Source organism: Protopterus annectens, chromosome 14.part0 (assembly GCF_019279795.1).
Source record: "Protopterus annectens isolate FY-2018-M chromosome 14.part0, PAN1.0, whole genome shotgun sequence".
Taxonomy (NCBI): domain Eukaryota; kingdom Metazoa; phylum Chordata; order Ceratodontiformes; family Protopteridae; genus Protopterus; species Protopterus annectens.
Window position 1 is genome coordinate 653,165,484 of NC_056748.1, and position 18,090 is coordinate 653,183,573.

Sequence of the window (18,090 nt, forward strand, 5' to 3'; positions counted from 1 at the left end):
ACTTATTTACAAATGGATATACTTTTTTTGTCTATGGAAAACAGTTTTAAATATAGGACTGCCAAACTGTTGCCATATTTGCAGTTCCTGTTTTCTACTGTAAGAGAAGAGTGCTACATTCTCCCATCAGTGGTATAGACTATAGTAGAAATTCTACATACATATTACTCATTAAGAGCTTCAAATTCATATATGCACATTTACAGATGTTTAACACAGTGTATTGTATGCTTACATAATTCTAGATCATTCAGTGCCTATTCTTTCAAGAAATGTGGTTAAAAGTTATTGTCATTGATTTTATTAAGAACGTGATCAAGAAATTATGTCAGAAAACCCGAAATAAAAAAATGCCCAGTTTAAACCACAGTAACCTTAACAATCTAATACAGTATCGCTAGGAAGATTACTGCTAATACTTTTACAGGGTGTCTACTTCTGAGAGTCAAAACACACTGCAGTAATAATTTTTACATTGTGCTACCTATTAGGAGATGCACTCTGATAACTTGATCCCTCAGTATCCAAAAAGCTTGTGCCAGTAAAAGCACATATTTCAAACTAAAAAAAATGCAAGCACATAACCCCCCTTTGTATAAGCAAGAAGATGTGCACTTCTAATTTGCATATTATATGAAGATCTCATAATTAAAAAATTGGAAACGACAATGAAGAATAGACTAAGGGATGTGTTTACATGGAAAAAATCTTCCTCAAAGTTTCAACATTGTGTCTGCAAAGTTGGAAAAAGTGTAATTAAAATAATATGAAACACATGCATCAAAATATTAGTACTCTGAAGAAAAGTTTTCACAGAACTACGTTTCCTCATTTTGAGAATCAGAGTTGCAGCAGGTTTTAAAGATTTTTTTTCCTAAAATCAAGCCTGCATTTTTTTGCATATACAAACATTTTACTTTATAATAAATATACAATAATTCTGAAGGTGCTATTATACCTTCATTGTATGTGGAGCCTTTTTAAATGTAGAGAATTATCTTCCAGTGCACTTTATTGTGTTCTGTTAGCAATCTAACAGGCAGTGCCCTCACAATACTTAGGCCATTTCATAGAGAATTTATACACTGTTTTTATATACAGAAAAAAATATGATTTTAGATACAAAGAAGCAAAGGGTTTAATATCCTGATAATACAGGTCCAAAAAAGTAAGGCGAGCTGCTGTTTAATTAGCTGTTCTAGCGTGGCTCCATCAATCTCCTCTTCCCATGTTTCTCACCTTTTCTAATCACAGGAAATGCATTATTTTTTGTGATGACAGGTTCCGCACATGTCCACTGACTGTTTGCAGTGTTAAATAATACATTAAAAGACTTTCTGCCATCCTCCTGACTATAACAATGAAAAACATGTTTCCATGCTCAGAAAATTAGCCCATGCTAAATTAAAATATTCTCCTGCATTAGGAAAAGAAGAAGAGGAAGAGGAAGAAGAAGAAAAAAACATGCGATTATGTGTGGAAGCAGGAAATGCACACTTTTAGCAGAAATCCTAAATCTTCTCATTTCCAGTTCTGTCCATTTGAAATACGGCAGTAAACAGACGCAAATATGCACCTATAAAAAAAATGTACAGAATTATTTAAAATTTAAAGTTATGTTTTTCATGTAAATATCACATTACGTTAAGAAATTAGTGCTTTCTAGATAATACTTGTTTTACGAGAAAACATGACAAAATTACTCAGAAGATTAGAACCTCAAATATTATTCAAAGAAATGTCCTGCCCCACTCAAAGCTCACTGATACAGAGACTTTATAAATATTTGTGAACTCTGAGGAGGCTCCTGCACAAACTTCATATAAGTTATAAATCTTGTAATGTCATTTTTTTTTAATTTAACACCAAAATAGCAAAGAAAACAGTATGTAAGATAAGGAAATAGGTCATCTTGCCACATTTACTTAATAATTCAATAATCAACAACATTCAAAAACATACATTTTTTTGTGAGTGATGTCATCAATGGGTGGGATTCCTGAAGATATCTGGCATGCTACAAATCGTTTTAAGTCCTTACACTGACTTGCTTCATGCCACACTTAGGGCAGAATGCAGTGCATTTTTTAAACTTCATCTGCTTTCAGTAATGCATAGTATAAATCAATACACTGGATTACTACAGATGTTCATCTACAGAAAGCCTTAGAGCTACATGTCTTCTAATATGCTTTAATTACCTTTTAGTGAAGCCAGTGACACATCACAATAATATGCAGTTTGCAGCCTCAGCACCACCAGGGCTCCCCAGCTCATACTATGGTGATCTGAGCTTTACCAGTCTTAAGTGGTGCAAAGGGGGGGCCAACACACCTTAGCATGCGACCTCAGCACATGGCTCCCCCACTGTTATGTACAGCATCCTGAAATGCTTTGCATACAACTGAGTTATGCTAAGCATGTATCGATATTATAACCTGGTCGTGTGCAAGCTATTTATTAATGGGCAGCATACTGCTCCATTACACCATATGGTGGTGTGAAGCCTTAAGTGAGACTCTAACACTTGCAGGTTTAAGCAGAGGATAGGAGAGTGGTGGTGGTGGGGCTGTCCCAAGGCAATATGCATTTATTATATTAATAAGGGTCAAAAAGGATTGCTTTACATAAACATGAGGACAGAAAGGAGAACTACTGAACATTATTGTACATTACATCAGGGTGGGGGGGACTTAACTGTTTGTGCACTAGTATACAATAATGGTGCCACTATAAGTTATTATCTGTGGGTCTTGTGAGAAAGCATACCTGGAGTTGTCACAATATCATTACTTAGAACTGGTCATTCGTTTATTACATAGGCAGGTAGTGTTATATGACAAAGTCCATCACAGGCTTAGTTCATGTAACACAACCTGCACTATGCAAATACAACTAAGAAAAGATGTAAATGATTAATAAAACTGACTACATGCTCACCATCCAGTTACTTTAACAAATAATACACAAGAACTAGGAAGTAGGCACCAACCACTGAAAAATATTAACTAAAGGACATAAATGAGCAATAATGCATTATATGTTACCATAATAACTGAATAATAAAGTATAAAAGGAAATAATATTGCATACAAAACAAGTAAAACATAAATACAAACATCAGGTGACAATATTAATTAGTGAAACTGTTAATCACTAAATGGGATACCTTTTTGTGTTATGCTGTTATGAATGGTTCTTCTTTTCAACAGGTCTGGTGTCTTTCTTTACTTTCACACTCCTGACTGCTTCACCCTGCTTTTTACAATATATGAACAAATATTACTCAATGGCTATAGAAATGCATTACAAATTACTGAGAAAAATAAGCTATCACACCAGCTAAGTGTAGCAGTTTCATTACTCATATGTTGTCAAACAGTGTTTCAAGCCCTGGTATAAGCTGAAAGCAAACCACATTACTGAAAACCAAAATGTTAAGTAGATATCTCAAAAATATAGAAAGATTTTGAAATGGTTATCCAACGAAAAAAACAGATATTACAAAATATTGCAAATAACACAAAAAGAAGGAAAAACTTCAAAAGTTACATAAAACATTATCCACTCCTAGAAGCTATTACAGTTTAACAGCAGAATTAAAAGGAGAAGCAAGACTTATATAAGTGGTCGTATTATTAGTTGTTAAGTTTTGTCAAGGCAAAAACATAGAACTATATTTAGTTAGCTGGACATGCATTTATGTCTTAAACAATTTGAAATTGTGCAATGTAGCATAATGCTCTTGCAGATATGAAGTACTGTCATTTTGGCCTCGTACAATAAGCAGAGTCATGTACAAAGGACAATGATCCAGATTCATTTTGTTACAGACATTAACAGCAGCATGTTTTTATCTCTGCCATTTGAAAGTGCAGATCAAACTACAAATTTACTTTTCACTGCAATACTTGCTAAGCACTCAGAACACAATGCATCACTACTTTTACTTTTTCTCCATCTTTCTCTTTTATCTCTTGCATATGGCCTCTGTCCTCTCCAGGGACCACTCGTCTTATTACTTTACGAAACACCTGTGAGAAGCAATATCTGAGTGAGATTACTTTCCTTCTATGAGAAGCATGGTAATAGTTAAGAATGTTAAAAGCAGCCATAAATATAAATATTTTAGTAGTGGGCCAGCATTACTTTTCTTGTGATAACATTGCCTTCTTCATCAACGAACTTCTCTTCTGTTACAGACTCACTAGGAATGTTTTTGGCTTCCTCACCCTAAAGAAAGTTGCACATGGAATCAGCAAATTTTTCCTCATAATTCTTCTAACAGATGTCAAATATCACTCTCAACACCACACAAGGCATGCTTTCAAAAATCCAAACTATAACAAGCATGTCTTAAGCAAAGCACCTCATAACATCTTATAGACAGGATTCAAAAGGCTTCAGTGTTGTTAAAATAGTAAACGAAGAATCTAACAGTGCATCACACCAATTAATCGCTTTATTAATGGAGTCTAAAAATGTTCTTTATGTCTTTCTTGCAGCAGTTAAAGGACAACTCCATCAAATGACATGTTTTCTAATCTGAAAGTACGTTTTATTCTCTATAATCATTCCTAATAACACATACAAAGAAATTTTAACTTAAACATTATTTCAACTGATTTCTACAGGAAGGTGTTTACCTGCAAACTAATTTTATGTGTTGTAAAATCTCATGTTATTTTCCTCTGGCATTTGTAACAGTGACTATGATTTCAAGTAGACAAGGAGGGGTGACTACATCTAAGACAGAGAATAGTGTTTTTAGAAAAGAAAATAGAATGTTAATTAATGCAGCAGAGTATCCAGGACATGGGAAAACAGAACATAAATTAATACAGATAAAACTAAATCCATGTTATTTGGAGAAATAAAGCTGATATAACATATGACCCACCTTGCTGAGTCACACTGGACCCCTATAGAGACCCCATGAACAGCTACTGCCATTCACAGTGTTTATTAGTCAAGTAAGGAATGGAAGTATTTTGGCGGGCCTTTCTTCTTTATCGTAAACAAAAATCACATGCAACCTATTGAAAACTTAAGAGTCCTCAATTTACCTATCACATCCTTGGGATGTGGAAGGACACTGAAATACCTGGGAAAAACTTGAGTGGACACAGGGAGAACATGCAAACTCCAAAAACAAAATTGTACTCCAGCTAAGAATTAAACCAGGGAACCTTTTGCTGGGAGGTGACAATGCTACCACTGTGCCTTTAACACATGACAGAGAAACAACAAATTTAGAATGGGAAGCTGTATTTAATGATTTTGGAGTTCTGGTAGGCCAAAACCTATCATTCAAAGATCATATTAATAACACCTGCAGTCAAAGCTGTAAAACAATTGGTTTTCATACCAAGTGTTATGAAATCAAGAACACTCATGGTCATCCTTATACTTTACTGCAGTTTAATGTGGTCCATAACAGAACAATGTTGCTTATTGTGGGCACTGACCACAAAAAATGTTATAAACAGTGTATTCAGAAAATGTTACCAGGGGAAAAAACTGTCATAAAAAAGTTAAACTATTAACAAAAATTAAGCAGTTTGATACATTTGCAGGGTATCAGACTACCTGAGAAGCATCTGAATTGATGTTTATAAGGCCTCATTCAATGAATTCTTTCAACAATACCTAGGTCTGATAAAGGAGTACAGGCTTGGAACCTTGAGACTTTCTTTTATTTAAATTTAACTGGGGTCGAGCACTGAAACAATCTCTCAGCAGGAACAACAGGGTGACAGGCCTATGTTTCAGAGGCAGTTGCCCTTTCATTGAACTTGTTACCAATATTTGCTAACTCTTACAGAAAAGTTGCTATAAAGTGCTTCAGGTATGCATTACAGACACACGACCATGCCTATGTCTGGATGACATATGATGTGAGATTATGAACTTTTTATGATCTTAAGAAAACAAAGGATATAAGCAGCTCACTGGTTTTAACTACACGGTCAATAAAATATGTTTAATTGAGATAAACTTTTTAATTGTGATTGTCAGTACTTTAAACACCATCTAGAAAATGTGGCTTGGCAGTTGGAACTACGGTTACCAAGTACCAGTGGCCAAGCACCAGAAAACTCACATTACCACACCATCATGATTCTGGACCAGCATTTACAGCAGGGTCAGCATTCTCTATAATTCACCAAATATATAATGAGGGTATCTTAGGAATGCCTGCTATATGATTATGTGCAGGATGAGTTTAACTCTCATTGTCAGAAGAGCTTTTTTTGATATACTAGAGTAAGCAGATGCTATGCAATCCAAATGGATCCTCTTCAAGACGTCAGTGGTTGAGCTGTTGGCAAGGACCCTTGTTTAAATGATGGTCAGTGCTAACCATGGTCCTATATCTGGGGCTTGTGAGTGGATAACAGTAATCAGGGAAGCAGGAAAGTTAATGATATAGCTCCTCTATGTAATACAACAGGGGAGTCACAGTTATGAATGAAAGGTGTGAACAGGCCAGGAAGGCAGCAGCTGCATCAGTCTTCATAGTAAATGCTCAAGCATTGAAAGAGTTCGGCATAGTCACGGATAACTACTTCTGAAGGTTCTGCAATGCTATCCAGCAACTCAAAGGCAGGAGATGAGACATCAGACTGGCTGTTTTTAGAAAGGGAGAAAAAGTAGTGACCTCAAATAAGAATCTTTTTGGAAAGGGAACTACCAAGCCTAATCTTCTTACCATCTTTATAGATGGCCCTGGGTCTCTTTTTCTGTAGATGAGATCACTGTGGCAATCGAAAGGTTCCATTATGGCAAAGGGCTACCTGTGAGATCGGGAATGACAAGCTGAAGGCACTGTGTGTTAGAGTTTCATCATTAATGCCCCTTTTCAATGTTGTGCGGAAGGTGGGGACTGTATTGTAAGAATTAGTAAACTGGGATGGAGGTCTCTGTTTTCATAACAGGGACAAAATATCATGTTCCAGCTCTTACATCTTCATGAGATAACCCACAACAATGTGCTAGAAAGGATACTTTGTCCATTTACTGTTCTGCTTTTTCAAGAGAAGTAATGTAGATTCTCTCCAGGGCATGGGACAAAGGATGAAACCTTTGCCCTTGCATAGATAGTGGAGGGGATGGTAGATTTCAGCAGAAGGTCTGTGTGTGTTTTGTCGACCTGTAGACTGTGTACCCTAGACAAGCTTGCAGTGATCTGGTGCTACAATGTTACATGATCTCAGCCGCACATCAATCTACCATTCTGTCCTCTGCAAAGCAAGCTGAATACATTCATTCATGCTGAATGTAGATCTCCACCAAAGGTGGGTTTCTTTTTCTCTTGTTTATTATTTTCATGGAGAAGATTTCAAGGTACATTTGCCATATGGGGTATAACCAGTTTAAGGCCGTGTCTGCAAACAATATTGCCCTTCTGGCCTCAAGTGCCCATGCTGTCTGCCATGTACTGTACAATTTGTTTCTGAGCATGATTTTGCTGGAATGAGAAATAGCACTTCCAAATAAGTGGTTTTGGTTCATTTTATGAAAGAGTGGACTGCTCACCACAAGTGTGAGAGGACAAGTACTTGAAAACGAGGAGTTTGAATATTCTGGGATATTGCTCATGACTGATAGCAGAAGGGAATGGGACACTGAGTAGCAGAAGGATGCAGTAGTTGCTAACTTCATGTTCTCAATTTATTGGTCAATCTATGTCCATATTGTTAAGCACAGTCATGAACTCCATGTAGCCACTCAATAGATGAGAGTATGAATGCAAGCAGTGGAAATAAGGTTCCTTCTCAGGGTTCCTAGTTCCACTTTCCATGACAGAGTGAGGACCTTGGTAATCCGGATGATCTCAGTGTAGAACTGTTGCTCCTTCTGACAGAATTAGTAGAGGCAATTTGGGCATGCTGTGAGGATGTCTAATATGTAACTCTTGCTGGAGATGTTTGACAGATAAAACAAAGAAAGTACAGTTGTTTAAGTTGAATTTATCATAACAGTAGATGTTTGAATGATCACTGTTACAATAGCCTTAGCTATCTGGGTAATATCCTGCAAGGATATAACAGCTGGTCAGCTTTCAAAGCTTTTGGGCATCTTTCATGTGCCCAAATTGTCAAGCAGCTTGAGCTAAGCTTCCCAAATGTTCAAGCAGCTTGAGCTGAGCTGACTAAAAGATAAGTTTGGGCTTAAAGCCCTTCACAGATTCCCAACCAGCAGAGACAAGGAGTCCGAGTCCTGAAAGGGGAATTCTAGGAACACAAAATATAAATGTCCATACTCTGGCATAAAAAACACTCCAAAAACAAGGGGGATGGAGGAAAGGAGTGGCTACTGCAACAGTGATCATTCGAATATCTACTGTAATGTAATGTAATGTAATGCAGAAGCCTTATCTTTATGGGTAGATTACTTTAGTTAACTACATTTGAGAGGTAGAAGGAGAAGAGTAAAGTAGCCCCCCCCCCCCCCAGAGAATGGTCCTAGAACAGTTTGATCTGGACCTAGAGAAGGAATTAAGCTTACAGTGCTTTGTAAAAGTATGTACAGAAGACCAAGTAGCAGCTTCTAGAACACTTCTAGAACCCAATCCTTTCCAATAAGCATCAGATGAAGCTAAGGCCCTGATAGAGTGGACTTTGCTTCTCCCCTGAACAGTTTTGTTATGGTTATTGCCTTAGACAACTATTTGAAAATTGTCTGCTATGACACAGGTTGTCCCTTTTTATCTTCACAAGAAATGAACAAATGATCTGAAAGATTTAGTTCTGTCAAGATAGTACCCGAGTTGTTTGTGGACATCCAAGGTATGGAGTATCCTTTCTCTCTTATTTTTAGGTTCAGGAAAGAAAATGAAGGGATGGATAGTTTGGCTTAAAGTGAACTTGGAATCCACTTTAGGCATAAAAGAAGAATTAGTTCTCCAAGAAACCATGTCCCTATGGAAAATAAGAAAGGGTTGACTCAACATAAGAGTTTTCACCTCAGATATCCTTCTTGCATAGGTCAGAGCAAGTAGTAAAACTATTTTCCTTGCTAAGAACCTCAAGTCATCCAGATTAGCTGGTTTAAATGGAGTACAGGTTAGCTTCTCTAACAAAAAAATTAAGATCCCACAGACTGGCCACTGGTTTTCTTGGAGGCTTCTTATGCAAAACTCTTTTCAAGAACATTCAGACATGAGTCTGTATTGAAAGAAGAGGATCCACGGGCAGAGATGCTGAAATGGTTGATAAATGGACCTTGAGAGATGAATAAGAAAGGCCATAGGATAGTAACTCACACAGACATTGCAAAAACAGAGAACAACTATCCCTGAATGGGTGCTGGTTATTTTGTTGATAACAACTAGAAAACCTCTTCTATTTGCTAATATATGATTTTTTAGTAGCAGGCGTTCTTGCTTCCATTAGTACCTGATGCACAACCTCAGTAAACAGTTGCCTAAAAGGAATTAAGATCCTATCATCCAGGCAGTCAACTGAATATGACTAAGGTTAGTCTAGCAAACACTCATGTTCTTGTATGAGTACATCCATTCTCTGAGGAAGCTTGTGGAACTTCCCCTGACCATTTCCAAAAGAATGAAGAACCGTGTTTGCCTGGGTCAGAAGGGAGTCACCACAATGAATGATACTGGAAAATTCTTTCTGAATCTTCAGAAGTACCCAGGGCATTAGAGAAAAGGGTGGAAAAGCATAAAGGGGCATTCCTTTTCAAGGAAAAGAAAAAACACTTGTCTTCCAGGCCTTCTTGTAGGGAGTCTTGGAACAGAATTTTGTCAGTTGATTGTTCAGATTGGAGGCAAAGAGGTCTACATGAGGAACTCCCACAGATGGATCAAATCTCTGAAGATCCTTGTTCTAGTTTCCATTTGTGAAGGTCTGCTTTGGTCCTTCTCAGCTCGTCTACCACACAAGTTTGCTCTGACGGAATGTAGGATGCCTGCAAAGGGAGAGTGTGCTGTGAAGCTATATCCCTAGCTAACATGTCTAGTCTGAAAAGGGTGTATGACATGGTTTCCCCTTGCTTGTTGGTCTACTGCATGACTTTGGTATTGTCTGTACCCAGTTAAAGAGGTCCCTGGGACCAAACATGGTTCAGAGAGTGGAGTGCCTTTATCAGGCCAAGCATCTCCTTGATACATTTGTGCTTGTATCTGTCCTTACTGTCTTAATACCCCTTGCACTTTTATCCCTCCTGAAACTGCTTCCCAAGCAAAGTCTGAAGCGTCTGCTGTGACTGACTGCTTTGGAGCAGGGTGGGTGAAGGGGAGACCTGGATTTAAGGAAATCTGTTGTCTCCACCAAAAGATTTCTCTTCTGATAACACCAGCATTGGGGTTTGAAAAGACGAAGGCTGTTGATGCTGGGACCAAAGAGATTTCAGATACCATTGTATCTTTCTCATGTGGAGTCATGAGAATCATAGATGCAATGAGACCTAAACTCCTGAGGTATTCCCTCACAGTGATCAAAGTCTAAGTGGAAAGCTTAGAAATAAGGCTAAATAAAGAGCTACTTTTAATGTGGAAGAGAAGCTCTTTGAACGGACGTGTCTAGTTAACATCAGAGGAACACAAGCCTGTGCGAAGGAGTCAAGAAAAACTTGTGAATGTTCTCCTGGAAACCCAAGAGAGATTCCTGACACTTTGAAAAAATATTCTTCAAAGATATAGAAGTCATGTGAAAATGGAAAAATGTCGATACCTTGTCGCCTGCAATAGGCTACAATTGGAGTGGGACACTTGCGTACACTCTTGGTAACAGTGGATGGTCCAAAGGGCAAGGCACAGAACTGATATGATCCAGACACACAAAACCTTAAGAAACATGTACAGTCTGGATGAATAGGGATGTGATGACAAGCATATTTTAAGTCTAGTCTTTCCAGGAAACTTGAAAGAGGAAAAAAAAGGTAACGAGTTGTGAAGTGGCATCATTTTGAATTTGGGCATGACAAACAGGTTTAGGAAAGAAAGATCCAGAGCTGGTCTCCAAGCATTTTCTTTCTATGACACTAGGAAGATCTGAAATAAAAAAACCCTTCCTACCAGGCAAGCAGGAACTAGTTCCATCACTCCTTGGGACAGCATATGATGAAGAACAGGTGGAAACAAAAGAGTCTGATCTGGAGGATGAATAATGACCCCTCCTCCCCAGAAAGGACAAATTTCCTTCCACTGCCATCTACAGCCCTGATGAATACTTCTCAGAACCCACTTGTTTGAAACAATCTGTTGCCAAAGAGAAAAATGGAGATTCTGACTTTCTGGAAAATAAAAAGAGGGGCCAGAACTGAAGGTGTCACAATGACTCTTGAATAATCAGACATGTTGGACTGACCCTGGTTTTGGGAGGTTCCAGACTTCATTTTGGAATCCCCCTGCCATTTCTTCTTAAATATCTTTTTACCTAAATTTTGTTGAGACTGCTAATTATGTTTTTGTTGAAACTGGATGAGAAGATAAAAAATCCTTTGGATAATTTGGAAAAGGAGGGCTGAAAAATCTTACGAGATTCCCTGGATCAGCTTGCCCATTTCATCACACATTTTGATCACCTTTGCAGCAGAGGGCCAGGCACTAAATCTCTATCCAAAGGGAATTTAAAATCTCACATTTATCATCTGGGGGGTTCTCAGAATGTATCCATACAAACCTCCTCAATACCATACCAGTGGTCATAACCCTGGAAGAACTATTAACAGAGTCAAACACACAATGTAAATGATGATTAGTGCTCTCTGCAATAGAAGAAACTAGGTTATATAAAGCAGATTTGTCCTCACAAGAAGAAACTACAGATAAAACATCCTTCATACTTTGTTTCTCAGAACAAACTTTAATATATGAACCTGACAACTGACAATTCTGAAAATCAAAGTTGCAGAAGTATGCATTTTCCCCCATACCTATCAATAATTTTTCCATCCTTTACCAGAGCGAGTAGGATTGGAATTAACTAAGTGCTTAGCAGTGTGTGTGTGTGTGGGGGCTTTTTCCCATTGTAATTACCAGTAAACATGACCAACAGAGTAAAAATAGATTTAAAACACTATGCCAGTCTCACAAAAGAAAACTAAACACTTTCTCCACAGAAGATTTTTTTCTGTTACTTTAGAGTACTTTTAAACTGACAAAAAAAAAAGATGAGTGTTCCATTTCAAATAGATTACAGACCCAAGACAATCTGTTAAAGCAAAACATGCTAAGCTTTAAAATAACTTTCCTGAAGATTAACATAATATAACATCAACATAACTGAAAAAAATTAAACTTTTCTTCCACAAAACTTATCTGCCCAGCAAAGGAAAGTACAAGTTGACTGTTGATCCTTGAAATCCTCAGTAGACTGTACAATTCTGAAAGGCTCTATACACAGACTTGTATTTAGTTAGCTCAGATTAAACTGCTTGACAGTTTGCCTGAGTGGAAGGTACCCTGAAGCTGTGGAAGCTGGTTGGCTATTGTAAAGTCATATAGCTAAGACCACTGCGGCAGTAATCAATATGATGAACATATATATTTCTAAGATAAAATAAATATAAAGACAAGACAATAGCCAACTGCATTTGTTATGATACATGACTATTTCCACTATCAATATGGTACTTTAACAATAAGTATATATTCTTAACGTTTGTAAACATCACTGTAAAATGGACAGGTCAGTCATGTGTCTGTCATAAGTACTGCTTTGAATTTTTTTTTTTTTTTTTTTTTTTACAGAAAATTATTGCACGCCTGAAGCATAATTAAGAAATGTGTGTACACCTGGCACTAAAGACATTTTCAAGTGAGTTTTGACTGAGCTTATAAATGACACTGATGAAATATGCTGAAGAAAATATCTATACATAGGATCATAGGAAATAACTAGGCTATTGGTGCTAAGGCCCTTACAAGCCTGGCCAAGAATTTAGCCCATGTACTGACAAGTCAGCACCCAATGCCCCTGTCCAGCAGGGACACAGGTGGAATCCCAGGGGTGTATTTTCTGTTCCTCATTCAGTTATCCAGGTTATACATAAAAACGGTTAAAGAGGTAGTCAGCTTGATGTGGGGAGGGAGTCTATTCCACAGAAGAGGGAGTCTTTGGGACACAAATCTGTCCCAAGAACAAGTCCTACTGATGTCACAGTCCAGGTTGAGGTCACACGTGTGGGTTACTCGGGTGGAGCTTGACTTGCAGATATGCAGTAGTCCCATCAAGGTGAGGTCTGAGATTGCTTTGTATGCCAGACAGAGGTCACCTCTGAGGAGACTGTATGAGACTGAGTAGAGGGACAGGGCTTTTAGCCTATCGGTGTAGGGTAGATGTTTTAGGCCCTGGATTCTCCTGGTGAGGAACCTTTGTGGTCTCTCCAGCTGCTGCATGTGCTTTGTGAGGTACATGCTGAAAGGGACACTGTATTCAATAATGGGTCTTATAGGGGAAGAATACAGGGATGTTATGACCTCCTTGTCCTTGGATGAGATACTCTTACTAATGAGGTGGGCCACGTAGAAATCTTTCCATACAATGGCGGCAATATGGTGGTCAAAAGTCAGTTTGCTATCAACCTGGGTGCTTAAGTCCCTCAAGACTTATTGCGTGCTTATGACTTTGTTATTAATGTGATCATTTGTGGAGACGTTGCTCTCCCCAAAGGGGATGATGATGCATTTTCTGGCATTCAGTTTGAGGCTATGTTTCTGGCACCAGTCATGTGTTTTGGTGAGACCCTCTTGGAGGATATCCACATCACTAGGGGAATTGATGATGATGCTCAGATTGCAGTCATCTGCAAACTTGGTCATTCATAGCCCACTGGTTTTGGCCTGCACCTCAGAAAATTATATCCCAAACAACAGTGGCCCCAAGACCGATACCTGGGGTACACTGCTTGTTATGGGTCTACCATTTGAGGTGGATTCCCTTATTTTGAATAGTTGGGTTCTATCACTGAGACAGTTTGCTACCCATCTGGTAACATACGGATTGATGCCTAGATGAGAATGTTTATCTATTATACCTGAATGTGGAATAGTATCCAAGGTTTTGGCCAGGTCAAGGTAGGTGGGTGTGCGCTGTCTTCCCCTCATCTATGGCTTTGGTGACTGCCTGAAAGAAGTCGACCAAATTTAACAGCCATGATCTCCCCTCGATGAAATGAAACTGTGTGGGATCAAGTGTTTGTCAGTTGCCAATGTCCTTGTTAATGAGGTCCATGATAATCTGTTCCATGGCCTTGCAGATCAGGCTAGTTAGGCTGATGGGTCTATAATTCCTGGAACAGTGGCCTCTCCACCTTTGTGCAAAGGGATGACAGTGGCTGTCCTCCACTTGGCTGGGATGAAGCTGGTACTCCAGCTTTGGTTGAATAGGGTGCCTAATGGTACTGCAAGTTCCTGCCTGAGTTCATGTAGGATGCAGCCTGGGATGTTAACGGGTCACATGGAGGCTGTATTTTTTGCCTTTGAGAGGGCTGTGATGACTTGATCTCTACAGATAAGGTGAGGGGGCAGGTGATGGGAATGTCCCAATTTACTGATGGGGAGAACAGAGGGGTGAAGTTTTCAATGAAACTGTCTGCCATCAGGTTGGCTATATCTATGGTATTTGTGTATGTGGTGTCCTTGACCACCATTTCTAAGCAGATCTGAGAGATTCCTTTGAAATTGTGGACATATGTGAAGAAGGCCTTATGACTGTATTTAGAAGATGTGGCCAGTTTGGACTTGAAGCTTGATTTGGAGGATTTCACTAGTGCTCTTATTTGCTTGTTCAGGCTAAGGAGAGATTGCTTCCAATTACGCGCATGCTCCTTCTTGGTCCTGGACAGCAATTTTTTTTCTTTTATTGCAGAGTTTATTTATTGCAGATGTCCATCAGACAGGTTTATTCTTCCTTGAGGAGGAGGATATCATCTTGTCTGGTATTCCTGATTCCATGCAGCTATATAAATGCTCATATAGTACTTTGGTGTAGGTTTGGACATATGTGTCAGTTCCTTTGGAGGGGGAGGGGGCTGTGAAGCTGTATATACCTTCCCTCAGGAGGTTGTAATCATGTTTGGAGAAGTTTTTTTGTTTTACCCTAGCTGGAGGGGGGTCGGGGGAGATGGTGTCTTCAAAAGTGACCTCTTTGTGCTCAGATCTTACCAGGGAGGATGGCACTGCATGGATGCTACAATGGTTATTCATGTTGGTTAACACCAAGTCCAAGATATTATCACTTCTTGTGGATGTGCCGACCATTTGCATTAATGAAATCAAGGAATCTCTGGGCACTTGTGTTTTGGCATGAATAGTTCTTCCAGTCTATGGTTGGATAGTTAAAAGTCATCCAGGATCAGGGTAAAGGGTTGAATCTTGATAGATTTGAAGAAGTCCAGACAGGTGGAGTGGGCATCTTGAGTCAAAGTTGGGGGCCTGTAGCTAGCTATGATTTGAATAGGGATCTTGTCAATGGTTAACTGCACCTGGAGTGTCTCCTGTGCATCCTACTATTTGACCAACCAGGAGGTGTGCATGTCTTTAATATATACTGCAACTCCACCTCCTTTTGCTTTGCTGCCCACGGTTTGGGGTCTGAATGTATGATAGGATGAGTAACCTGGTATGGCTGGTGTGTTCTCCACAGCTTTGAACCAGGTTTCTGTGACTGCACAAATGGTAGCATCTTCCATGGTTAAGAATGCTTGCAATGAGTGCAGTTTCATGTTTAGACTCCTAGCTTTTAGCAGCAGGACCTTTAATTTGCATTTTGATGAAAGTTTCATGTTGGTAGTTTTGCCCTCATGGCATTGCTTAAAAAAGGCACTATGGGGGAGGCAACAGACCTTGTCAGAAGCCTGAAGCCAAGGGAGATGGATCCAGAACATCTCTGGCAAAGCATTGTGGTCTGTCGATCATGTCTTTCCAGGTTATCAGGTACTGGATCCCCTTGGACTGACACCAGAAACTAAGCCAATTGTTCAAGTGAATCATTTCTGTTTGTACTGAGGCATCATTCTGGGTGACAGTAAAATGCTGCTTAAGGCTAAGAACATACCTGCTTGAGATACATATTCAGTGAGCTCGATCATGTCTGTCTTCATATAGTCCAGGGAGGTACATCTCAAGTCATTCACGCCAACATGGACTATCACAGAGTCATAACAGTACCTGTTGTTGAGAGACTTGAGTACATGGGTGATATGGTGGATTCTGGCACCTGGCAAACAACTAACCATGACTTTCTTTTTATCCAGCCTGTGGAGGGACACATCAGTAGGTTTTGACTGAAAATACTGAAAATCTGTGCAGTTATGAGCCTATATTTAACAAATTAAATATTGTATCACACAACTATGAAGCTTAAAATTTTTATCCTAGATGTTCAGTTCTGTAGTTTTTAAGATGTTATCTTGAGAACAGAAGTAATAAAATGTTCAAGTGGGGCATGGGATGTAATTTAGCAAAATGGGCATAATACCTCATTTCAGGGTGTTCCATATTTTTAGCCCACAACTCAAAAGCTAAAAGCAGACATTTTTTAACTTGATGAATAACCGGTTATGATAAGACCTGCAGTAGGGGCAGTCTTCTAGTTAAGAAAATAAATAACAAATCTGACAGAAACACATCAATTAACAGTGCAGGTCATATTTTAAAAATTCATAGCTCCACAAGGGACAGCATATCAGTCACACATGGCTGTACACCTTCACGTTGCAGATCTCTTCTATAATCACAGGTTTAGGGCCTTATCTAGCTAGCCCTGAAGCTTGAAAGCCATGATTCTTTGTGGATACTTTTCTCTCTGCCTTGTTTTAAACATTTTATTTTACTGTTTATTACAAGCCTAAATGGAGTTAGCTACATACTTGAGGATATGCTGTATGTACTATTCAACCTATCCCTCTGCTTGTTGATATTTTTCAGCTAATTTTATAAGTTAATAACACCAATAAAAAAAATGTGTGATTGATAGTATAACAAAAAAAATGTACTGCATCTGTTCTTGAAAGTAAAAAAAAAAAAAAAAAAAAAGAAAGAAATACTCTGCTAACCAGTTTATGACACTTAAGTGATTATAGTTTCAGTCTGCTCTGATCAGTAGGATGCCCTGGCCTCAGGTCTTTTCTATGCTAGGTGTGATGGCATGGGTCCATGAAGCATTTGTCAAGGCTTTAGAAAACTGCTCATTTTTTAAAAGAAAGTGAAAAAGTTATGATATCTGCAAACAATAATCCCTACTCTATTAGCACAGCAGTCATTTCAGATGTTTGATAGGTAAGTGCAAGCCACTGCACATAACCTGTAAGACAGTGGTGTTTGTGTGGGGAGAAGAGGTATGGTTCATCAGTGAAAAACAGGATGGCTAGAAGGTGTGAATGAGGATGACATAAGTGCAGTGGGCATGCACAGAAATGAGGATGCACTCTGTGACTGCAAAAATGAGGCTTACAAAGGGTATGTGGAAGTAAAAGCAAGGCACAGTGGTCCACAGTGATTGGGCAGTGAATAGTGCTGCAAAGATAAGACTCAAGTATATCCCTGGACAGCCTCTTAATCAGATCAAAGTACTACATCACAACAAACAGAAACATGCAGATGCTAATGTTAGGTAGAAGAAACTCATAAAGCTTCAGAGAATTACAAACATGCATTAAGCAAAATGTTAACCTAAATGAAGCAAAAATGCATTAGGTATACACACACACACACACACACACACACACACACACACACACACACACACACACACACACACACACACACAAGTGTGTGTGTATTGGTGAACATATAAAATTATTATACTTCAACTGTTTTTTTAAGAATAAACAGCAGTAATGCATGCATTTATCACTGCAAACACAAATAAAAAGGTTTAATTACAAGTGATTTAATTGTTTCCTTGTATTTTAAATTCCTTCTTAAGAACAAATATGTTACAATTCCTTTTCTACATTTTTTTTGTAAAATAAGCAAATTATTGGAATATGTTATATGCAGAATAAAAATGTGATTCACCACACAGATTAAAAAAATAAATAAATAACAACTAGTGCCCTGAACAGCCAACAGAGTTGTAAAGATATAAACAAACTAATAACACAGCAACAACAAAGCAAGCC

At 38.5% G+C, this 18,090-nt stretch overlaps 1 protein-coding gene across 6 annotated transcripts in view; it reads right to left on the bottom strand.

The window, feature by feature from the left end:
* Positions 1-977: 977 nt before the first annotated feature.
* The window catches only part of ANK3 (ankyrin 3), a 2,432,060-nt gene continuing 2,414,947 nt past the window's right edge, over positions 978-18,090 (bottom strand). For 4 of the 6 annotated variants that reach the window (XM_044056400.1, XM_044056405.1, XM_044056404.1 and 1 more), the window contains 4 exons: positions 4,150-4,233; positions 3,951-4,034; positions 3,170-3,258; positions 978-1,576 (listed from right to left, as the gene is read on the bottom strand). In XM_044056400.1, coding sequence (XP_043912335.1) covers positions 3,187-3,258; positions 3,951-4,034; positions 4,150-4,233 — 240 coding nt within the window. In that variant the 3' untranslated portion in view covers positions 978-1,576; positions 3,170-3,186. The remainder of the gene's footprint in view (positions 1,577-3,169; positions 3,259-3,950; positions 4,035-4,149; positions 4,234-18,090) is intronic. The other 2 variants (XM_044056402.1, XM_044056401.1) reach the window with 2 other exon arrangements.